The sequence below is a fragment of the Hylaeus anthracinus genome, unplaced genomic scaffold (genome assembly GCF_026225885.1).
Source record: "Hylaeus anthracinus isolate JK02 unplaced genomic scaffold, UHH_iyHylAnth1.0_haploid 11985, whole genome shotgun sequence".
Lineage (NCBI taxonomy): Eukaryota > Metazoa > Arthropoda > Insecta > Hymenoptera > Colletidae > Hylaeus > Hylaeus anthracinus.
Genome location: NW_026534333.1, coordinates 2,963,939 through 2,988,215, shown reverse-complemented (window position 1 = coordinate 2,988,215; position 24,277 = coordinate 2,963,939). Strand labels below are relative to the sequence as shown.

The following is a 24,277-nucleotide window of genomic DNA, read 5'->3' as shown; positions in this document are numbered from 1 at the left end:
TTATTTATTACATTATACAGGGTGTCCGAAAAATGTTGTAACACCTTGGAATGGGTGGTTCGGGAGGTGATTTGACACAACTTTTTCCTTTACAAAAATGTCGGATGGGGCTTTGTTAAGGAGATATTAAGAGAAAACTCCGACCAATCAGAGCGCGCGTATACCGTTGGAGCGACCGCGGTAGCGAAGGCTTCATGCTAAGCTGCTGCGTCAATGTCCTTCGATGCACGTCGAGTCACTTGTTCGCGTACGAGCGTGGCCGCTTACCGGTGTAGCCTTCGCTACCACCACCCGCTCCAACGGTATCCGTGCGCTCTGATTGGTCCGGGTTTTCTGTTAATATCTCCTCAACGAAGCCTCGGACAATATTTTCGCTACGGAAAAAGTTGTTTCAAATCACCTCCCGAACCACCCATTTTAAGGTGTTACAACATTTTTTGGACACCCTGTATAAGTAGAAACAAATATTTGACCGACGCATACACTTAGGAGGCTACGAAATATGAGCCTGTCTTCGACGTGAGCTGTACCTTGCGTCTATCACCTCTTTTTTCATAACGTTCTCTTCGACTAGAGCGTGAGCTTTGTGTAGAATTCCAAAGTACAGCAACGCGAATACAAGAAACATCATGGTAGCGCAAGTCACGAATATGTTATAGACTCCACTTCCGAGAATCAGCCACCATGATTCGTGTCTCCACCCGGTGCTCTTGTGGGTGAGTTCCGTGGTAAGTACGGCCAAGATAGGGACTCCTAAACGAGACGAAAATATGTTTAACGAAAAACTTTACTCTTCTTTCAAAACATACAGGGTGTTAATAAAAATTTGGGATATTTTTTCAGGATCAAGTCTTTATACCAGTACGAGTCGAAAAGTCCTTTACAATTTTGCAATCTGAGGCTTTGTTGTTGAGATATAAGCGGTTGAAATTTACAGTCGCGATCGCACATGGACGGCACTCACACGCGAGAAAGACGCACCGACGCACACTCACAGTCAACTGCGAATCAGCTGGTCGGCGGAATGACGCTAGTGAGTGTATATCGGTGCGTCTTTCTCGTGTGTGAGTGCCGTCCATGTGCGACCGCGTCGGAAGTTACAACTGTAAATTTTAATCACTTATATCTCAACAACGAAACCTCGGATTGCAAAATGGTAAAGAACTTTTCGATTCGTACAGGTATGTAGACTTGATCCTGAAAAAATGTCTCACATATTTGTTAACATCCTGTATAAATCAGAGACTACGCGAGTAATCTCTACATAGTATAAAATAAAGTCCCTGGTAGGCGTCTGTTTTTGTTCGGACTAATCTCCGGGACCACTTGATGAATTTTGATGCGGTTTTCTCTCTTTTATAGAGTTTATCTTGAGAAAGGGACCCGACCAGCGCTCATTTTAGCGAAGTAATCGACGAAAAAACAGCTGTGCGAATAAAAAGAAATTCAAATTTGCCGCGGGAAATAGGTGTCGCCGCCTAGCGGTGAACAACCGAACTAATTTCGGAGTATGGTCAGCGCCTCTATCGGGAGAACGCTCAAGTTTGTCCTCGAATAGTTCCCCTGTCAATGGTAGATGGAGCCATTTGTTTTTTTTTAATTAAAAAATTAAGAGTACAGGGTTAAAAAATGATTCTCATTCATATTTTCATATTGCAATGATCGTCCACCTATTTGTTTTTAAATATATAAAAAAAAAAACTACAAATACCTCTGTCGCCCTTTACCGGGGGAATGCCCAAGTTTGTCACCGATTAGTTTTGATTGTTCACTGCTAGATGGCAATGCAGGTATTCCTCAGTTTTCTTTTATATATCCAAAAACAAATAGGTGAACAATTATTGTAATATTAAAATATGAATGAGGATCATTTTTTAACTCTGTACTCTTAATTTTTTAATAAAAAAAAAAAACATGGCTTTATCTACCATTGACAGGGAAACTATTCGAGGACAAACTTGAGCGTTCTCCCGATAGAGGCGCTGACCATACTCCGAAATTAGTTCGGTTGTTCACCGCTAGGCGGCGACACCTATTTCCCGCGGCAAATTTGAATTTCTTTTTATTCGCACAGCTGTCTTTTCGTCAATTACTTCGCTAAAATTGATGCTGGTCGGATCCCTTTCTCAAGATAAGCTCTATAAAAGAGTGAAAACCGTATCAAAATCCATCAAGTGATCCCGGAAATTAATCCGAACAAAAACATATTATTTGTATTTTCATCCGATTGAATGGAAGAAAATTGGAAAAGTAGTCAACAGTCCTGATACACACCGGTAACGACTGCAATGACAGTAGGCTGGAAGTTCGGTCGGACTTGTGTTAGGCCAGCGTAGATAATCAATGCTTCCGATATCGGCGCGGACAAACCAACGAGGAGGAACGCCTCCAAGGCTACCGCCACGATCGCGTACGAACTCTGAAACGGAACGATCGTTGCAACGTTTCAGTAAACTTTTACACAGCGTTTCAATTACCTCGGGGAGATTGCTGTGCACGGCGTAGATGAAGACAGCCATTGCCCCTACCATAGCAGCGCAACATTGAAGCTTCAGGAAGTTCAGCCAGCTTCGATTCTTCCACCAGAAGGTTCCAAGGACCAAAGAGGACAGCAGGCACTGCATCAAGCAGCTACCGCATCCAAATACGACGATGAACGTAGTTTGTTCTTTTTTTGCCAGTATTACCTGAAGAACGTATAGTAGAACGAGTATGATAAATGTGAATATGATAAATGTGACATTACACGCTTGCGTATCCGATTTGCGGTCTTAGCCTAAATATTTTGCCCGAGCTTACTCTGAGTGCGCGGGCCGTTAGGAAAACAGCGAAGGTCCCAGTATTGGGGCACAAACAATGAGTCGCGGCGTCCCCTGGTAATATATTGGTGATACAGCTGTTCAAGTCCCAAGCGCCTGCGTTGCCCATGAAGCCACAGGACACCTTCCAGGAGCTGGATTGATTCTGCACGTGTTTCACGTGCAGGTCTACCCATATTTTATTGTGTTTGTCGAGATTGAAGGCAGGCACTGCTACCGTGATGACGCGTGAATTGATGCGGAACTCGAGGTCCGTGCCATCGCTATAAAACCAAAGCAGTTGCGTCAGAGAACTGGGACAGAAGCGACGAGTGTTCGGGTATTCGCATCACTCACTCGAGTTCCTTGACACAGGCTCTTGGAAAAAAGCTGGAGACGTTCTTGTAGACGATCACGATCCCGTTGAGGGTGCTGTTCGACTTCCCTCCGTGGTGTCGTTTCTTCCACAATCGTATGGTCACTTTATCCTCGTACCAGCTTGGATACCTACGAACCAGCGTTGGTCAAAATGTAATCCGTTATTATAACTGTCGAGTCTCTTATCGCGATAATTACATGGAATCTTCTACAGGTATTTGAAGGGAATGCGTGATGCTGTCGCCGTTATGCTGTTGCAGTTCCTGGACGTCCACTACCAGCGAAGACAAAGACAGATGCTTGTAAGGCTGTGTCGTTATCTTCGACCAGTGCGTTAAGCTCCGTTGCGTAATTTGAAGTAGCACCACCAACACCTGGAGAATATAAATAGATGATTCATTCTTGTCTGAGAATTTATCGGGGCTTTGCCGGTCTTACCTGTTGACTCAATATCGACTTTTCGTCGGTCAGTATTCGATTGATAATGCGTATCAGAGGCTCCATCGAAGCGTGCAGGTCGGGTATGTCGACTTTTTGCTGATAACGTTCGATCATCGCCAATATATTTAGAATGTGATCACCTTCGCCAGGATAAAGAGGAAGCCCGCGTGATCGTAGGATCTCCCAAAAAGAAAAGATCGTCTGAGAGCCGGTTGTGTTCTGATAGCCCAGTGTCAAGCTTTTAAACTGAAATAGGAGAAACAGACGTGGTAAATAATAATTAAACGAGTCTAGACGAGTCTAGACGTTCAATGGTCTTCGATAAACACCTTATTGTAAGGCGAAGTCAGAGGCTCGTAAAAGCACGAAGAGAAGTCAGGTGTCTGCCATTCCGGGGTAGTCGCGTCTTTCATCGAGCACAGCCTGGATACCTTGTTGCCTACGAAGTATTTAGGACACTCCAACAAAGCCTCGGACCCGGGCGCAGTGTCTGGCCAATACAAACCCCACGATTCGCCTTTAACGCAAATCGGTATCATGTTTCGATTCACGATTTCCACGCGCACGGACATGGAGTTGTACGCCACGTTGCACGTGTAGATCGCGGATTTCTGGAATCACAGACGACAATGACGGACGGACTTGACGGTCATTCAACGTCAAGTAGTTTGCTTCTCGATCAGGGATTCTGACGAGATTCAGTTACGTTATACAGAAATATAAATATACATATTATAATCTCATATCTATATATACATAATATACATCTACATATTATAATACATATTATAATATTATAATATGATTCAGTTGCGTTATACAGAAATATAAATACACATATTATAATCTCATATCTATATATACATAGTATACATCTACATATTATAATACATATTATAATATTATAATATGTATATATTATTAGGTTGTCTCAGAAGTTTCTTCCATTTTATTAATAAGTAATACATGCACAATATTTTATGTCCAATGTGACATTATACAATTGCATACAATTCATTTCGCTTCATTACTGTTACAAGGTTAACATCTAAAAAATTAGGTTGTCTATTTATATAAACACTGCCACACAAAATAATTGAGTGCAAGTCACGGAAGAAACTTTTGGGACAACCTAATACAATCTCTTACGATCAACGCGTGATTACCTGCGCGTTTGTAATCTTTAATATACTCCCAGCAGGATAAAGATCCTCCCACACTTCACTGCCAGGTTCCAGCTTCAGCAAAGCTCCGTTCTTCGTCCAGCCAAACCCTATTCCTATATCGGGCATGTTAGGCGTCGTGCAGGTCAACTGTATATCGCCTCCCTAAAAGAAGGAAAAACTTAGAGGAGCGGTTGGTAAAAATATCGCGTATCAAATGTTTACCTTCTCAATGGTAGCGCTCATCGGCATCACTTTCACGTTCGGCTCGTCCCTCACGTCGACGTAAATACTTTTACATTGCTGTACGCCCCAATAGACTACTTGGCAAGTGTATTGACCCGCGTCGAGCAAGGTCGCCCTTTCGATTACCAAAAGAGACATGTATAGATCCGTGGCGGCGTCGTTAGGGAAGTGTCTGTACGAGATCTCTCTAAACGATGGAAATCGTACGCTGATCAGCACCCGGAGTAACTATGACAACTCTACGATGACTCTTTAACTCTTACTCTTTGCTTACCTGATAGATTTGCTTATGTTCACCGGAACGTTGTCCTTGTACCAGGTGAAATTTATGCTGTCGCTTCCATGTATTTGGCAGCCCACCATTAACCGATCGCCTAGATGAACTTTGTTCACGTTCAGGAGGACCAGGTTCTGAAGGAGTGACAAGCGTTAGTGAGGAAACGTGATATAGCAGGGAGAAGATGAATCCTCGATTAAGGAGAAAGAACACGACGAAAGCGTGTACCTGTAATTTGAGTGCTGGTTTCTGTTGAAACGTAAAGTGGGTCGACTCGAGGGAGATCTCGTTTAGTCGTCGATGCTGCACCAGCTTGTTGAGGGACTCCCGAATCTTATCTCCGTCCTCGGAATTCCCCAGGAAGTGGAAAGTGATCTCCGAGCGCGACGGGGACCTATGTAATCGAGCGAGCGAGCGAATAACGACGAGCGTTTTTCTTCCTTTGTTTATGTCGATGTCTTAGAACTCGTATTTTATTCTTCTACGTTAAGCGTAACCGAGGCCATTATCGTTTAATGTACCTACTCACTTCACTTTCAGGATTCCCAAATCCTCCACGGACGAGATGTTAGAATTCTTCAAGTACTTTGCCAGCTGCAACGAGATTAGAATAATTGAGAGGACGGAGGAAAATGTATCGGGACTCGGGACGTTGATGGCAGAGAACAGGGGATATACAATAAAAAAAAAATCGTCTTTTTTAACACGTGTATATATATTTTTATAAAATAATCATCGAGATACAACAATATCAAATATTTCTTTTACATTCAACGATTACAAAACAATTGGTTCTCCGCGCCTTTCAAAGTTCAATGACTGCATTGTAATTGTTTCCCATACGTTTCGTACCTGTACATTACACACACGCGCATAGGTACTTGTAACGACGATACGGTTGGGTTTCTCTTTGAAAGCATTTCGTTCGTGTCGCCTGTTTCCTTAAAAAAAAGTGACGAACCCGATGACTGTACGCGACCTTTTCGCGTAGTTTCTCAATGGTGTGTTTTAGTTTATAAATTATACATCCTTAAACGGTGTTTATCTAAACACATTGCCAACCGATTGGGCCGATCCAACCCTGCGCCACGTCATAAGCGTGTTTACAATCAAAGGAATATAGCACAATTAGTTAAAATTGCCACGCTATTAATCTCCATATCGCAGGAGTTACAGAAGTTTAAATCCATTCACGTTATCGCGTAAAGGTTTCAAAAAGTGTGTGGTCGGCATAATGTTAATACAAATTTAAAAACTCGTTACTTTCAACGCAGACAGTTGATAAGTTAATCGCTCTTATCGATTTACGTATGCATTGTTCTATGGACGGGGTCCATAGACGGGGAATTGTTTAGTTCACGGACGGAACGTACATTAGAAATTCGTTCCATTTATCGGTTACTAAAAAGACAATCGAGTGTAAGTACGTGGAATCCTCGAAGCGAAGCAATTCTTCGATACCAAAAGGTTCTCCATCTATAACCTCAAACGATTATCGAGGTAAGATATATTGGTCGCGACCGAACACCACACGGAAAGCGTTTCTCCGTTATCTCGAGAGAGCTAATCATCGTTCGTTATCGCGTGCGCTCTCTGAACGATCCATTAATTTGCGAACTTGTGACCAGAAAATCGATCGGAAACTTCCTCCCCTCTTCCATTGATCGTTCAACGGTCCTTCGTTTCGTAGAGTCAGAGCCTCATCGAAATAATCGCTCGACTGCACCCAGTCGATAATCTATTCGTTCCTGAAGAAGCCGAAGCGATCGTAATTCACTCTGGCGGATCGAGAAAGTATGGATCGTCGTTGGATATGAGCACGCAGGACAGATCCCCGCTTCCTGGACACAGATGGTCCCGTATCCTCTCTCTGGACACCCTGAACACCTTGATCCCGGTCTCGCGACAGTATGCCTCCAGTAGGATCATCTGCAGATGACTGGCGGAGTCCATTTCGGTATCGAATGGCACGAGGCAGACGGTACCTTGGCTGTTGTCGCATTCCTTGGATTCCAGAGCACGCAACGTCGGCAGCATGCCACAGGTTATCGTACCTCTGGGACACCTGGGTTCCTTCTGTTCGGGCCACGACATCGATCCACTGGAAACCAATCGAAATCAATGATCAAGAATTCTTTTACGACGGTACACGTTTCGCGGGATTTCGATAGGATAGACGGCGAGCAAATATCGGTGAAATTCTTATCTCGATTACGATTAAAAGATAAACGTCGAGTTGTGGTATCGATTCAAGTTTACTACCCACGTTTCGCAGAAAATAGAAACGGTCCGAGCGTTAGTGTCGACGGTTTACCGACTGAGACTGTTTAGACGTACAATTGAATTTAGAGAACATTTCTTATTTCCGTAACGTTACTTTTACGCGGTATTTCTTTTAACTATCAAAATTGTTTTTATGCCAATATTCGTGTAACAATTTACGATTCATATAACGATTGGAGTGTACTATGCTGTATCGGTAATAGATAAGAAATTATTGCATGTCATGGTAAAAAAAGACGATTGATAGTCGGCCGGTGAAGAGTTAAATTTAATTAATAATTTGCGAAAATTTGGAAATAAACATCAACGGTGTTTACGCGTTAGCATCGGTTCATTTTTGTTTGAAAAATATTCTGCCTGTCTCTCGCGAGCGGCCATTAATTTATCGCAATTATCCGATTACTCGAACGAGTGAGAATGTCCCACGAGATACCACGTGCATCGAGAATCGATTCCACGAAAAGCTCTCGACGAAATAGCGGCTCTGTCTTAAACGCGTTGGAATTCCTAGCGAAAGCAAAGTCACGTGTCGCGAAATGGTGAAAACGCGTGCCAAATTGTGACCGTTCTTACCTGTCGGTCATCGTGGCAGAAGCGTAAGACTGATGAAGGCTCTGGCAACGCGTCATCTCCGTAAGTATTTGTTCCTGTTTGTTCTTCGAGCTGCTCCCGGTCGTACCTCTTTTGCACACTTCACTGAACGTGGGAATTTTCTCGGCTCTTATTGCCAGTTTATCACAAATATTAACGTTCACGTTCCGTCGGCGATCCACTGATTCACTGAACGGTTTTGGCTTGTCGCGTGTCGATAGGAGAGTCGCACAGGTTAGTCTCGATCACTATGATGCAAGCTTGCGCAACACCGAGAGATTTTTACAAGTAGGCTTCTATCCGAATGGTATATTGCGCGAACAACAGACGCACCTACCGCGACGGCGTTCGAGCAACGAGTGTGCCTGTCGGGCGGCACGCGACGCTTATATCGGCTCTTCCCCCACCACCGCCTCCCATCCTATATATCCACGGGTATTCCAGATAAACTGTAGCGAGTCTCTGTACACAGAACGGAGCTTTTTATCGACGGCGAAAGCTTTACCGAGAAACGATGTAACGCGAAGGTCGCAAGCTTCGCGGTAATTCTTACCGCACTATACCTTATTATAGAAAGACTATCGCCAAGTATTATTCTACATGGTAACGGAATCGGAAAGGGGAGAAATACAGGGTGTCCTAAAAATGTTGGAGGTCCTTGAATGTGAAAAAACTTTTTCCTTAGCGAAATTGTTGTTCGAGGCTTCGTTGAGGAGATATTAACGGAAAACACTGACCAATCAGAGCGCGCGGATACCGTTAGCGCGGCCGTGGTAGCGAAGGCTACGAGCTAAGCGGCCGCGTCCAATGTCCTTCGATGCAGGTCGAGTCACTTGTTCGCGTACAAGCGCGGCCGCTTAGTACATAGCCTTCGCTACCACGGCCGCTCCAACGGTATCCGCGCGCTCTGATTGGTCAGTGTTTTCCTTTAATATCTCCTCAACGAAGCCTCGGACAACATTTTTGCTAAGGAAAAAGTTGTTTCAAATCACCTTCCGAACCACCTCTTTCAAGGACCTCCAACATTTCTGGGACACCCTGTACATACAATGCAGTTGGATGTCGTTCGAAAGAATTTAAGAAAATAATAGAGAGAGAGAGCGACTTAGAAATTATGTGACGCGGCAATGAAAATAAATTTTATAGGCGTCCGTCGAAAACGGTCAAGATATTCGAGGGTTTCCTGGACGGTGCATGACACGTAACGAGCGTTCCATTACGCAACGAGTTAACTTTCCAACATGTCGGAGTTAAAATAGAATCGTTATGGACACGGCTCTTGTTATGCGCGACCGATTTAATTATAACCAGCGCGTCGTCCTTTATGGAGTATGTCGATTTAAAAAAGGACCGTAAGGGAGGGGATCGTATCAGCCGTGATGTACTGCGTACCGAGACCAAAGCAGATGCGAAATATCGACTTTCCGTAATCCCTCTCCCCCCGTAGCGTATCGTGATTCCCAGGTAGATTTCCACCTGGGGTGGCAACTCGAACCTGTCCAATTGCAAGGCTGATGAAACCGAAGAGACGAGACATCGGTGTTTGCATCATAGTTCGGTACACATTCCGTATATCTGACACGGGCACGTGCTATCGATCGAACTTGGCACGATAGGAGCTTCCCTGTTCGGTAAAATGGATACGAAACCTGTTGTTTACCGAGCAAGACACGTTTCGCCCTATCGATTATCAACGATGCGTAGTAAGGCACCACCCCTGCTGCATCTTGGCCCTTTTTTACGCGTCAATTCTTCTTAATAGCGTCTAGATTACGAAGACGTTGGAAGAAGGTAGACGATAGTTTGGAGTCGTTCTTGGAACCTACGAATAGTATTAGTTTGTCTGGAAAGTCTATGCCGATTTTTGGTAGGTGGTACACGTCTGTTTATACTGAAATGATTGAAAACAATTAACATGGGTGAATCCCTTAAAAGGTGGAAAGGTCGTGGAACAAAATGGTACTTATGTAATTCAATAAATATATATCAAAATTCAAACGTGCCTTTGAATTTGTCTTAAAAATTGCCACGAACTTTCTGGACAGTCCAATACTACCGAATTTACCACGTACGTTGTTATTTCTACTTCTTCCAACGAAATCTAACGAGTCGGTTCGACGTGGTTGAATTCGAAGCGCGAATACGAGCCTCGATCGGTCAGACACCTCGAGCCACGGTTACCAGCAAATGGGAATCGGGAATCCCCGGGGTCCTTAGGCAAGAAGAAATCGGAGATTGGCGCGCAGCCTCGAAATCGTAGCGCGAAAAGGACGATTCTCGGTAATGGACCGTCTAAAAATACCAGAGAAACCCCGTACGGTTCATCGCGAAGACGATGCCCCGAGCAGTCCTCGGAATCTTGTTAAGATGTCACGTACACGTGTCAGATTTCTTCGAAAAATGTCGCGAGCCCGTTTATTGGTAAATTTAATTTATCGCTTGTTCCGTACGCCCTTCGTCGCTTTTACAATTCTCGAAATCGAGAATTCTTCGTAAACGAGTAGGGTAGCTCCATAGTTTACGCTAATTTCCGATCGATCGATCAACCCTTTTCACTCGCATATTTCCTCTGAGGAGACATCGTATGTTCAGCAAATTTTGTTAGCGATTATACAAGATAAATTTACGCGAGCAGTTATTCAGAGGTTTTTCTTTTTTTTTTCTTTTTATAAATCATTATATTTTACAGTTATAAATAATGTGGTTGTTTATAATTGCTACACTGTATAAATTTCGTAATGGGCTATGCCCGTATATATCGAAATAAATAAATAAATAAATAAATAAATAAATAATAAAGCCATGGATTCAACTTTTACACTTAATACATATACGTAATCGTATCGGATCGTTTGTTTGTTTTCAAACAATGAACCTTTATCGCGGCTGGGATGCCATCGATCAAACTCTATTAATAACCATATGTTCTTATTAACGCTAAGTCTCGCTTCGTTCAGTCGCGAAATTGATAACTTAATTTCCCAAATCTTGGAATATTAGAGAAGATACATCAAATCCGCCAACGTTTCCTGGTAGTCCTCCTCGTTCCATTCGTCCCACGATAATCCCTACGTTTATCCTCGAATCGATTAATTTCTGCGCAGTGAAAAAAAAGTCGCCTGAGAAAGTTTCGTGTTTTTTTTTTTTTTTTCGATAAAACGTACGATAAAGAGTTACTTTCCCAGAACGATAGCGCGACCGACAATCTTAAGGGCAGATAAAGATGAATTCCAATCTGTTCCTCTCGTTCGATAAGATTACTCCGTTATCGGTGTCTTTGTCTTGGCGCGTGCGATTTTTTAGGCGCCGTACGCCTCGATTGCAACAATCGTACCACGAATTGCACCATGTTGTCCATCGATCGAACATCGCTGTGTCGCGAAATTCTCAACATTTGGCAAGGACAACTTCTCGCGTATCTTTATCGGCCTACGATTGCCGGTTATAATTTATATAAATACATGCCGAGTACGTTGTTTAATCTGTAAATTGAATTCGATGAAATTTTCGAACGTTCGACGCTTTACTTCTTAGCCGTGTTGTATTCGTTTTTAAAAGCACCTTGGACGTTTCTCGGTACAATTGCAGGTACGCTTCGCGACAAGTTTTTCCTCGTGAAGATTCGATTCCCGTTGTCCCCTATCGTTCAACTGATTATCCGCGAGACGTTCTATATTTAGAATAATTTCTGGAACCGGTCTTCCGGAGGAATACCATTTTTTCGAGCGGCATGATCGCGAGAGCGTCGCGTTTACGCCGATACCGGGAATGTGGCGTCATGGCGGAGGCGTGGAAACGCGTCACGGGCGATCTATACGAGCCAGCCGTCGAACGGGTCCTACGTCTCGAGCCCAGGACGGTGGAAGCGATCCTGAACGGCACAGAGATCACCAGGGACCACATGACACCAGAGATCAAGCTGTTCCTCCTGACGCCTAATTGCGCGTTGTATCGCGCACCGTTTCGAGATGTCTCGGAGAAGAACGAGACCGTGAGGAACGTCTTCAGCGACCCCTTCTGGTCCATTTATTGGCCAGGTGGACAGGCCTTGGCGAGGTTCGTCCTGGACGAAGGGCAGAAACTCTTCTCGACGTCGAGGAAAGACGGGGGAAGGATCTTGGACGTGGGGGCAGGATGCGGAGCGGTCGCCATTGCTGCGAAACTGACGGGAGCTAGGAAGGTCGTCGCCAACGATATCGATAAAGGTGTGTGAAAGCTGTCTTTAGATCTATAAGTGAAATAACAAATTTGGGGAGTAATTACGGTTTTCGTTCAGCTTCATTCGTCAGAAGCGATCGTTTGAACAAATTTTTGTTACGACAGGGAAATTCCCAAGTATTTTGAAACAGAAACGCTCAAGATAATCGATACGCGTAAATTAAGTTGGCGATTCACGGTGTAAATAAGCTTTTATTGATGTTTACATCGGTAGTTGGAATCTCCTCGCGAACGCAATCACTTTTACTTTAGGAACAGAACGAATTGCTATGTATTACGAGGAATCGAAGAGAATTGATAAATCGGAAAGCGCGAGAGGTTTCCGCGATTTCGAATATCTATAGCGAAGAGCGAAGGAAAAGCGATATTGTTATATGCACATTTGAACCGGGTCCAATCGTGATTATCGTTGAGGATTGTTGGCTACGCAGCCAGACACTCGGTGCAGCGACGCAATTGTGAAACGCGTGACGAACCGCGCTGTCTCTTGTGATAGAAGAGTCGCGGAACTTGCCTGTGATAATTCGATACAGCGACGCGTTTCGACTAATCGGAGCCCAACTACTTCGAAAGATCCCCGTCTTCTTTTAAATCCTTTTACGAAAGGCAAACGTTATCGTCATACGGAATTAACAGACACGCAGAATTAATTTCTGCACCTGTATTCATCCAATTAGTATTCTCTAAATGTTCAAATATTTGGGCACTCAAACATGGAAAAATTACAGTTCCAACAAAAGTTAATACGGAGGATCCTGTTGGTATATGCAACAGTTGAATATTGGATTTAGCACGAACGGGACATACGCAGTCGAGAACACATTTGAAACGAGTATATGAATTTTTGTATTCAGCTAACTTCGCTTGTCCTTCGTCTCGCAAGTGTTGTCATCTTGATATGTACAAGCAAAAGGTTATAATAAGTTCTAATCAATTATCGGAAATTACATTGGGTCTGTGTGTACAGTCATTCCATCGTTCCATCGTAACATTCCTAATAACAACAGATCCAAAGTAGTATCACGGTAGAATCGTCCCTGGGTGGACAGTCGAACCAAGTTGAACAGGAAAACGGGGAAGAACCGGTCCCGTCGCGTTCGTACCCGATAAAACAAGACTGTCCTGGTGGGAATGCCAAGCCGCGAAGTAAGAAGAAACAAACTTTCAAGCAGAATTGACGTCACGCGTTTGGTGTAGAGGAACTTGTGTACACAGATTACAGGATTCCCCGAACGACCGATTAATCCGGTCACGTGTTCACGTGTTGTATCCCTTAACGCTCTCCATCGCGTATCTCCACCTGAGATGCAAACTGTGCCAGAAAATAATTCCTTCGGAATAATAATTAGGATAAACGGTCTACATCCTTTGACCGATGTTACAACACTGTTACGAAGACAGTATTAACTTCCTTCTTATCGTTTTCGCCAGCAATTATTTGAGGACGCTATAAGTAACTCTAGCGAAACGATGACAAAAGAGGAACTCGTAATCGATTTCGGTGTTACAGTGGCGAGCATAACCGAAGGTAGCTTGTAGATCTGCACGTGAGGATTGTCAGGCACACACAAAGCTGCCTTTTGTGGCGTTACGCCATCGTGTTGCGGCGATGACGCTTTTCTGTTACGTTTTCAAAGATCAACGTTATTTTTGATTTCGTCGCAGCAAACGGTCGAACAAAAAATCCCAGTCCATAACTCGTTGCACGTTCCATTCGTAATGAAAAATTCGTTTCTATGGGGGAAAGAATTCGCGACAAATACCCTTCGCGGCGTCGCTGTAACCCCTTAATCGACTTCATTGATTGGAATTCAAAGGAATTCAAAGGAATTCCACGTACCGTGGATAACGACACGTGCGCTTACTCTTGCTTCGTTATCGAACGGAACACGGAAAACGTAAATTCAAACGAGAGAAGAATGTAGTAAACAATGTAATCGGGAAATTTAATTCATTCTTCGGTGCCTCGACGGCGCGTCAATTGAAACTTTTGTACAATGAATCACGAAATGTCCTTTTAACGTCATTTCGACAAATCGTCGAAAGCATAACGTGGAACGGGCGCCTTGGGACCGTCCTTGACTCCTTTATCCACGAAATCTCGTTCCGATGACCTACTGGGGGGTAGGCTACTCTTCTAGTCCCATACGATCGATTCCAGGACGGAAACTTTCTTCCAGGAAAGTTTTCGTAACTTTCGGGTATGCTTAGGTTTGGATTTATTGTATTGGTTGGTAACAATGGTACTTTTACTTTCTCCTCTGGTTTTATAAGTTTATAATCCAAATATCGAAGCGTGGGAGCATCTTTTGTCTTTCGTTGCTATCCTTTTTGTTGGTGTCTTTTGGTGATTTGTGGATTTTTACACTAAAACAGTTAAGGGATTCGATTGAATCATTTACTTTCTTTAGGGAAATGACCTCATAGAGTCGTTATTTTAACATCTCCCGTGAATTCTACCTTAGTCGTTATTTTAACATCTCCCGTGAAATCTACCTTAGGGATTTCATCAAATCTCTATTTTTATCATTTCCCTGCGACATCCCTGTCACTCCTGTGTGTACCAATAATTTCCTGGCTCGCTGTGAATGATCGATACGAAAGTTCTGCGATCTCGTTGGAGGGAAATAACCGTGGTTGCGGGATACCTCGATGCTCGAATATTTCTTGGCGATGGTCAGGACAGGTTTGAGTCGCTGCATCGGGGCGTTCCCCTTCTCAGTGGTAACCGAAGCGATTGCACCGTCCGTTCGAAGAAAGTGGAGAATGTGGGTCATACGAGCCGTGGTTTTCCCCGTTTCACAGGAAGACGCGAGCGAGAACTTCTCGGCGAGAAGGGTCCGGTTGCTCGTGCGTCAGTGAAAGGTTGCCCGTTTCTGGATACCACGCTCGCTGCATTCCAAAACGATCTAGCGTCGCGATCTGTGACGCAGTGACGCTAACGATACGATACTAGCAATGCTGTAATACAATGTCGGTGAAAAGGGTTCGACTTGTAAATTACTGTAAACAACGAGGAAAAACACGAGGAAATTCGATGCTTTCAAACACGAAAAGAATGCAAATCTACGCCATGACTTCACTGTCAAAGGTATGGAATCCCTAGGTATTGAAGCACGATAAATTTTGGATGTTCCTATTCTGATCAGTAAGGATACAGGAGGCTCTACTATGGAGGAGCGTACTACAAGTTGCATCGTTGACTTTTGTATATGTGTTCGTATATGTATGAGCAGCGCAGGAAATCCCTCTGCGATCCTCTCCCTAAAAAGTTGAGAACGTCTTTCGAAGGTTTCCTCCTCGAAGCTTCCGCCGCTTCCTTCGAATACGTCGCGAATCGTACAACTTGTGCGTAGCAATCGCGGTTCACTCGCGCACGAGTTGTATCGAGTTGCGCGCGAGTTACTCGCGAATTAATCGAGACGTACGCGCTCGGGCCAAAGCGAGCCAAGGACAAACGATGAAATTCCTCGACGACACCGGCTGCCAGAGAGCGACCTAGTAACACCATATTTCACACGGCCTCCTTCAAGTTCACTTTCACCGAGTTACATCGCTCCGAAGCGATCCTGACCACGATCCGCGAGAGATCGATGTTATGCAATCGCAACGGTTTTGCCATTCTACCAACTTCCTACGGCTGAAACGGTTTTCTGTTAGGCGTAGAAATTAAAACCGTGTAACTTTTAATTTTCCCTTGGTCGTATATTCCAAGGGATTTAACTCGTCACCTGTGGGGTTCTCTTTTCAGAGCGCGCACCTGTGTGCGTCGCGAGAATCAAGCAATGACAAGGATAATTCCGTATAGTAGTCGAACGCAGAGTAAGTGATAGAGTTTGTAAATATTGTACGTATAGATGTATAGACGCAAATAGTCATCATGACATAGCTGACTGGTTAAAACGTTTCTACTTAAACTAGCTATAAATGTATGTATGTAAAGGTATAGAAGTAATCTCTACACCTAACACGTACTCCTGCACATTTTGGAGAATAAAAGCTTCGATATGAAATCATTGGTCACAATGGACATGCTAAACGCTTTCCGCGGCGTCATGTTTGACCCACGTGGATCGCGTCGCGCAATTTTTCCCTAACTTTATCTTATCCTCCAACGCGAACTTTCATGTCGCTGGATTCAGCCAGATACCATCTACCACTCGAAGCTATTCAGAGAAATCGATAATTACGATTAACCACGCGAAATTCCTTCGCTTGGGTATATATCGTTGGAACACCGCGTCGATGGAATCTTTCACCGTATTATCGGTGATGTATTATCATAATTTATCACATAGCAGTCCTTTCCCCCATTCTTTGGATTAATGGGATCGCGGAAAACTGGCCGGTGAAGTGCCGCTAAGCATGGAAACCGAGCGAAGAAGTCAAAACTGGAAAAGAAGAGAACAAAGGCGACGTTATGTAACGATTCGTCGTGCGTTAACGCGCCAACGCAATGACGTCCATTGACGTCTATTCTTTAATCCTAAAGACGAAAGACTTGGTTGGAAAATCAGCATTCATTGTTATTAACGACGGTGTAGAGCCAACTGGTTTCATCGAGTAAACGACGAAACGAGTACTGGTTAAGAACCGATTCGATTTGGTTACGCTGACCGATAACACGGTGGATCGTTAAGACAATTAACAAGCTCGTGGATACGATAAAACGACGTTGTTATTTCCAATTCTAACTCGATCGACGATAATCGCACGATAAATGATACGATTGAACTTGCGTTTGTTTTGTTTACTTTGAGAGGGGGAACTCTAGCCACGTAATTAATTCGTGTTTGAGGACAAAGTAATTCTCTATTCGATACAAACAAATCTAAAATATGTTTCAAAGAGAGATCGCGACAGGTCATGCTCGAAACATCCACACGTGTGCAAACGCAATTCAAAGTATGTGCATTATTGATTAGTCGCAAGAAAACGAATTACATAACTGCTCGGTCGATATTGAAATCGATTTCCTACTTCCTCGTGTCTATCGGAAAATCCAGCGTGGAAACCCTTAGACGTGGGAAATTCAAAGAAGTTTTCTCTAGAACAGAGAACACAATTGATAGAAGTGTATCGAAATAGCAAACAAATTTCTTTAAAATAGTCACGACGAATCTGACTGTCGCTGTCCTACAACGATTGGCAACGAAGATACGTTTAGTACCATCTGTCCTTTAAAATTCCAAGGCCGTTCGAGTTTTCCTCGAGAAATCCAACATTTATTTTTAACGTTAAATGAACAGTCGAGGCACATTAAGATAGCGAACATATCGATGTACCTATTTCTGACGAAACGTTTCGCGTAACTGTAATCGTTTTCGCATATATGCTTTCAGTCGCGTGCGCGGCTATCGCGATGAACGCGGCGTTGAACCACGTGGACGTGCAGGTGTCGCAAGAGAATCTGTTGCATCGTCCACCGGAGAAGCCAAACGACGTCATCTTCGTCGGGGACATGCTGTACGACGAAGAGATCGCCGCTGTTCTGATCCCGTGGCTCGAGCTAGCGCGGACGAATGGAACGCGAATCTATCTGTCCGATCCAGGACGACACGGTCTGACCACCGACTTGAAGAAACGACTGAAACCGCTTAGGCGATACTCCTTGCCAGAGAATGTCCGAAAAGAAAATTTCGGTCACGATACATGTGACATCTGGGAGTTCCGTGGGACGCGTGTGAACCATTCCTGAATAAACAGTTTCGTGTCGTGTTCCATTTGGCTGTAAAAAGAAATTTTAGATAAAAAAAAAAAAAAAGAAAGAAAAAAAAAAGAGTTGGAAGAAAATTGTAATTACGACAAACGCGATGCTCGCGTTTGATTCTTGAACTCTGAAAGAATAAAAATGTTGTATGCCTTGTTTCGAAAGAAATTTAATAAATACATGATGCATAACTTTGAGGGTGTTTTGCCACCCCTCGTCTAACATTTTTCCATGCTCTATTTGTACGCAAAGTTTCTTAGAAATCGGTATGTATTCGAGTCGGTAGGTTCATAATCAACTCGCGCGATTAAATAATAGCTACTGGTTGGAACGCGTGTACGTTTGTCGTACGGTAGCGCGTGCTCGGTCATAAACAACCCGCTGGTCGGATTTACGGCAGCCAGACGACGAAGATTGCGAAACGCGCCGACGCGATAACGCGTCAGTTTCGTGCAACGCTATATACATATTAAGTCATTCCGACGTCTAGCGATATTTTTCGCTGCGCGAATCATACTTTCGGGACACTGTGTACATTACGGGTATATTCGCGTCCATTGAATCTATGAGAATGTGCAGAAATGGAGAAATATATAAAATATGACAATGTATTAGGTTGTCCCGAAAGCTTCTTTCGTTTTATTAATAATTAATACATACGCAATATTTGATGTTTTATGTTACCTTACTGAATCGTGTACAATTCATTTCGCTTCGTTACTGTTACAGCATCAATGTCTAAGAAATTAGATTGTCTATTTATAGAAACACTGCCACGGAAAATAATTGAGTGCAACTCACGAAAGAAACTATTCGGACAACCTGATATATGTTGTAGCTTTCGGAAGATAAGACACAGTTTCGCTCAACTTTCAATCCTTTTCTTTTTTTATATCTGTGAAAATATAAATTTAAACAAACATCCGCAGTCTAATCATACAAAATATTTGACGCTGTACGTTGATTTGTTCCACCTTTGGTTTCAACGCGCGAGAGGCGTCCTCATTCTCAGATTCCATTAAAACCACTTAGTCATCTCGACTAGGCAACTTCGTTCAAATGTTTGCCGTTCGAACTAAAATACAATTAGCGAATTGCCTCGATTTGCATAGAATATTTTGATTCTAGATAATCCTTGAGTGTCGAGTAAGCACGTCAAACTCGCTTTGGTTCAAAGTCCACCGTGCCGTAAAATAAGGACAATTAACAATAAGCGAGTTCGACACATCCGGTGCGAAGCGTCTCTTACCATCGATAACTGATCGATCGTTGTTTTTGTTGATATTATTGAACAATGCTTTGCTCACCTGCTTTACAACGTACCCCTCCAGGTAGTCGTCCTGCGCTGCCAAAGAGGCCCTCAACGACGTCACGTTTGCCAATTTTATTCTGCATTGGTATCTCGCTCGATCTGCAACAGCGTTTCCAGATGGTTACTTGTACGGGCAAGACAAAGAATTGCTGGTAAATACGGTAAAAAATAACTGGGACCGATGTATGCTGGTCTCAAAATAAGCGCTGTTTGTTCGAAAAAATTCTAATTAAATATAAAATAAAGTTCGTATAGTAGAATGGCTCACTCACGGTTGTAAATTTTCGTGCCGTTTTTACAGGCGCAAGGCTGCTGCCGCTCCCCTTCGCTGTAAGGGCACTGCATTATGCAATTGTCCGTTCCGCATTCTGCGAAGAAGCAAAATCATTGACCTCGTGCGCTCGGTTATTCCGTCGAATGACTCACGCGCGATTCGCCCGCGAACGTGATTCATTCGGAAATGATCTGCCCAATGAGGAGACCATACATTCCAACGTAGGACACGTTAGTGGCGCGTTATACCTCCGTGAGGCCCAAGACGAGATGAAAGAGGGCCGTAATGTCTACTGAAAACTCGATCGAACGATAGATTTACAGCAGCAATTGCACAGAGTTCAGTGAAAGCATTCGTTAGAATGTTATAGTAATAATAACGTTCGCTGTACCTGGGAACATTAATTACTAGCAATTACATACACTCGTCGGGGTACTTGAGAGAAAGTAATGTTATATAAAAAAAAAAAATATGAGGTCTTTGAATTTATTCACTATAGCCTTTCAGTTACACGGCAGCGCTATCCGATCTGATATAGAAAACAAATAGAACCACAAAAGTTTTAAAAAAACACCGTTCCAGATAACGAAATCTATCTGGTATTTACAGTTTGCCATAAATGCATAAACTTCCGCGGTCTAGTCATTCCGTTTCAAAGATAGCGGTACCCACCGGAGACGCGAACAAATATTTAACCAACTGCGACATTCCTGTTAGCGAATATTCGCAAACCGAACGTTTATAATTTACGAATCGCCCGGTACGTAATCAGGGGATTTCCCGGAGTAGACCTTGAACGCTAGATGGAGCGTGTCCAGACTTCTGTTATGTTATATTATAGATACCTTTCGTACCTACCGTTTACGCTTTCGTGACTGTGAATAAATGCAATTTTATTAAAAAAAATAAAAAAAGTAAAATAAACATAAGAATAACAATTCAAATGTCAAACGTAACGTGTATTATTTGAAAAGAATGTCTGGATTTTGTGCAACTTGAAATATTTTTAAATGGAAAATTGTACCCGTCATCAAAACGGTATACCTTCGCGAGATTGTAAAGAAAAGGAACGAACGAGTGATCTACTCTGTGTATAAAGTAAACGTTACCGTCATCCCCGTTGTCCAAAAGATGAATCTCGCAGCGACGTCCAACGTAGCCCACGGCGCAATGGCAGTTCATCGCTTCTGCTCCAATTTGCCTGCGATAGTTGTAGGAGTTCGTTATTTTCGTTAGTCGGCGAAATTGCAGGGAAAAGTTCCTTTCGCGAGCAGAAAAAGGATCGCGTCCGCTTTTCATGTAGACCCCAGCGATTCCGGTTCTCGAGAACTCGAGGGACGCGGGAATAATTCGATCGGAGATCGTTCAAATGGAAACAGCGTATAGCTATTTATTCGTAACGTCTCTTCCATCGAACAGATACTGAGATGAGCTCTTATTCGATCGACATACACGATCTGTCTAAAAAGAAACCGAACTTTTGCTGTAAAGGGACACATTATAGCGATATTTCGGAGATTCAGGTCGCTGTGACTGTCGTACTCAACGGGGTACCAAAGCAGGAGCTGCGAAGGTCCTTCGAAGCGTTAATTACGCGGTCTACGCAGAGGGACGCAGAGGGAGATTATTTTGAGTAAATAAACGTGCGTGTAAAAACTTTACTTGTACTTTTTTTTCGTTTTCTAGCAAAAGTTCGGTTTCTTTTTAGACAGACCGTGTACATTCGGCGACAATAATCGTTTGGCGTAGAGAGCAAAAAGAAACTTTTCTTTTCTGGATCATACGTACATGCAAGTGCCGCCATTTTGGCACACAGGATCGTGTCTGTCGTCGAAGCACAGGGGTCCCACGTTGCAGTTCTTCCCGCTGAAGCCCTCGAAGCAGTCGCACTGGAAGCCTCTGCGAAGAAAATCAACGAAAGATCTCGTTATTTGTAGACATTAAACGAATTGATAAATAAGAAATATCTTCTTCCTCGAGTTCAACTCGTTGGCTCGTCGGTACAAGGTTCAGCTTCGTTACTCTCGCGATAGATCCTCTACATTGGCATGCAACGAGCGAAGACCAGGCTTGAGCAACGAAAAGGAAGACTCACGCGTAGTCGGCCGAGACGAGACAGTTTCCTGTGTAAGAGCAGCCACGAACGGAACAGGCGGCCGAGTTCGGTTCGTCCTCCGTCATTTGATACGTGACGTTGAACCCGTACACGTCCAGCAGGTCGTTCAGCACGCGTACGTGGTTGCCCTCGAGTCTCTCCAACTCGAACTCCACTACGAGAAACGGTCTAAACGTTCGGAACCAACGGTACTCGAACACGTTGCCCTCGGTGATCTCCTTGAGCAGCAAGGCGCCAAAGTTCATGCTCTCGGACTCGTAGTAAGCGTACTCGGTGAATCTTAGACCCTTGAAGACGTAGACCTGCGTCAGGTAGACGACGATGGAGCTGTTCGTCGCCGGTATGTCCGACACGTCGATCACCCAACGACACTTGATGGGAACTGGAAACGGCCCTGGGAAATTCGGGGTCTGGATGACGCCTCTTGGCGCGGTCAAACGGTCGTTGCAGGACACCTCGACCGTCTCGGTGCCACCGATCATGGTGACACACCAAAGGCAGGAGAGAATGTTGATGGCAGTGGACATCGTGGGCCTCATCTTCGGGGGCTGGCTCACTGGATAAATAATTCATTGGATTGGTATCGCTCAGTAGAAGCTTTACATCGGTAGATTTAACTGGCTGCTTTGTAGAAAATATGTCTAAAACGTAAGCCCTGAAATGATATGTACAAAGACAAATGGGTCGATAATTCTAAAACTCTCAAATAATCTAGAATCGTAAAAAGTATTTTCCAGAACGGTAGAAAAATTAACAGTAAAATCTACGATGTTCTTGCGAGTGGAACGAAACTTTTAAACGAATCAACGCACACGACGCTCGTTTTGCTATTTTATTAGGATTGACGTTAATTGTCCTCGAACACATGCAACAGGGGCAATAACCATCGTCGTTCAAAGTGCACCTCGACATACACGTCAGAACAAACAAACTGGAAAGCCTCAACCCCGTTAATTCTCGACGACGTATAGACTGCTAAGTCCTTTCACTTCCAAAATCGGGAAGACGTATACGTGGTATCGCGTAGATATCGTTTACGTTTCGATTTCGTTTAGATACCCTTAATTACTTATCCGAATAAATCATATAAATTTTGTCCCGTTATAATCTATAAATTTTTAAATGTTATCCCAGATAATTTCTTGCTGTGATCCATAACGATCTATTCTGTTCCTGATAAGCCGAATTAAAGCGAACCGATTGTACACTAATCGTTGTTAATATTAAACCCAAGATCTACTTTATAATTGCGTTTAATTGCTCTCCATGTCCGTACGGTAAGCGTGGGCTACTCAATTTGCAGAAATATGGTTCTTTATCGAATCGATCCGTTTCTTTACTTCTTGAAGAAAAAAAAAAATAAAAATAAAAATTCCACCAACAATTCTAGATGTTTACGTTTCCAATCGAACGTTTCTACGTTACACCGACTACTCGATTAAATATCTGGGTCCAACTGAAACTCGTAAAGAACGATATCACGTAAATTGAATTCATCGTTGACACAGTAAACAATCTTTACGCCGAGGAAGCGTTATCCTTGACAGTCGAAATTAAAGTGCAACCCCTTGTAAATTCGTAATTGTCTAAGCAGAACCAAACAAAGCTTTCGTTTACCTTCCCTTCTCTGTTCAAACGCTTCTGCCGAAAAGGGTTAAAGCGTCGAGCGAACGAGCCATGGTCCTAATCGAGTAATCCTCGTTTATCCAGAATCCTTGGTATCCAGAACGAGCGTGTTCCTGTTCGGCACTGTCCTGGGCACAGTTATCGCATAGTTGGACGGTGGCACTCGGTTCCCGCACAGAAACAACACCCCGGGGGGGATGATCCCGTTGGTGAATGAAACATATATCGAGGACCAGTGGATCTGGAAGGGGTGTAGAGCGACGGTATCGCGTAATACATCAATGCTGGAAGTATACGTGGGACGTGCAGGGTGAGAAGCACGGCTCGTTCGAGCTGGCCCAGTCGTGGCGACGGCCAGCGCGCGAGAAGACGCTCCGAGGACGGCGATCGATTATGTCTGTGGTCTCAGGATGATTAAAAATCGGATCTCGAGTGTCTGTCGTTATCACGAACGCGCGTACCCGCTATCTGCTGGGCAGCTGGGCGTTAGCCTCTTCCGCGCGACTGATCTCTACGCGCGCACCCTCCGTCAGGGGCGGTTCTAGGGTCCTTGCCACCCCATCGCCACCTCAATCGGCGCGCCACCATCCTCCTCTTTGATGTACACAACTTCGCGAAAAATCGCGGAATTCCGGTAAAACAAAACACGGGACGTTTTACAGAAATGTTTTTGTTCCAACTTTAGACGTTTATTCAACGGAAAAAGTATACCGTATATCTTTTTATAAAATTATAAAGTTTATTCGACTGCGCATCATTTGGGAGATTGCCCCTGAACGAATGCAACCCGCCTTGCAACCTCGCTTTTAAATCGAATCCGAGTTGGAGGTAGTTGAAATGGAAT

The 24,277-nt window shown here is 43.7% G+C and overlaps 3 protein-coding genes across 4 annotated transcripts in view; 1 reads left to right on the top strand and 2 right to left on the bottom strand.

Annotated features, from left to right (window-relative positions):
- Positions 1 to 24,277, bottom strand: part of LOC128886900 (uncharacterized) — a 26,639-nt gene extending 2,362 nt beyond the window's left edge. For both annotated transcript variants that reach the window (XM_054142148.1, XM_054142150.1), the window contains exons 1-18: positions 21,787 to 24,277; positions 21,480 to 21,590; positions 20,801 to 20,892; positions 19,690 to 19,785; positions 19,413 to 19,516; positions 5,833 to 5,897; positions 5,532 to 5,697; positions 5,301 to 5,437; positions 5,006 to 5,213; positions 4,784 to 4,945; positions 3,947 to 4,228; positions 3,615 to 3,863; positions 3,375 to 3,550; positions 3,156 to 3,305; positions 2,800 to 3,082; positions 2,478 to 2,687; positions 2,275 to 2,419; positions 531 to 753 (exon numbers count right to left, since the gene is read on the bottom strand). In XM_054142148.1, coding sequence (XP_053998123.1) covers positions 531 to 753; positions 2,275 to 2,419; positions 2,478 to 2,687; positions 2,800 to 3,082; positions 3,156 to 3,305; positions 3,375 to 3,550; positions 3,615 to 3,863; positions 3,947 to 4,228; positions 4,784 to 4,945; positions 5,006 to 5,213; positions 5,301 to 5,437; positions 5,532 to 5,697; positions 5,833 to 5,897; positions 19,413 to 19,516; positions 19,690 to 19,785; positions 20,801 to 20,892; positions 21,480 to 21,590; positions 21,787 to 22,346 — 3,419 coding nt within the window. In that variant the 5' untranslated portion in view covers positions 22,347 to 24,277. The remainder of the gene's footprint in view (positions 1 to 530; positions 754 to 2,274; positions 2,420 to 2,477; positions 2,688 to 2,799; positions 3,083 to 3,155; positions 3,306 to 3,374; positions 3,551 to 3,614; positions 3,864 to 3,946; positions 4,229 to 4,783; positions 4,946 to 5,005; positions 5,214 to 5,300; positions 5,438 to 5,531; positions 5,698 to 5,832; positions 5,898 to 19,412; positions 19,517 to 19,689; positions 19,786 to 20,800; positions 20,893 to 21,479; positions 21,591 to 21,786) is intronic.
- Positions 6,002 to 8,502, bottom strand: LOC128886909 (uncharacterized). The gene is made up of 2 exons (XM_054142170.1): positions 8,160 to 8,502; positions 6,002 to 7,404 (listed from the first exon to the last, which is right to left on the bottom strand). The coding sequence occupies exons 1-2, from the start codon at positions 8,213 to 8,215 to the stop codon at positions 7,077 to 7,079; spliced, it is 384 nt and encodes a 127-aa protein (XP_053998145.1). The 5' UTR covers positions 8,216 to 8,502; the 3' UTR covers positions 6,002 to 7,076.
- On the top strand, positions 11,908 to 18,144 carry LOC128886908 (electron transfer flavoprotein beta subunit lysine methyltransferase-like). The gene is made up of 2 exons (XM_054142169.1): positions 11,908 to 12,382; positions 17,738 to 18,144. Exons 1-2 carry the CDS (start codon positions 11,908 to 11,910, stop codon positions 18,091 to 18,093), a joined length of 831 nt encoding a protein of 276 aa, XP_053998144.1. The 3' UTR covers positions 18,094 to 18,144.

Excerpts from the sequence above, each read along its gene's own strand:
- LOC128886909 (XM_054142170.1), bottom strand. The coding sequence starts at position 8,215 with ATGACGCGTTGCCAGAGCCTTCATCAGTCTTACGCTTCTGCCACGATG. Across the intron at positions 7,405-8,159 it reads TCTGCCACGATGACCGACAG|TGGATCGATGTCGTGGCCCG; the intron begins GTAAGAACGGTC and ends ATTGGTTTCCAG.
- LOC128886908 (XM_054142169.1), top strand. The coding sequence starts at position 11,908 with ATGATCGCGAGAGCGTCGCGTTTACGCCGATACCGGGAATGTGGCGTC. Across the intron at positions 12,383-17,737 it reads CGCCAACGATATCGATAAAG|TCGCGTGCGCGGCTATCGCG; the intron begins GTGTGTGAAAGC and ends ATATGCTTTCAG.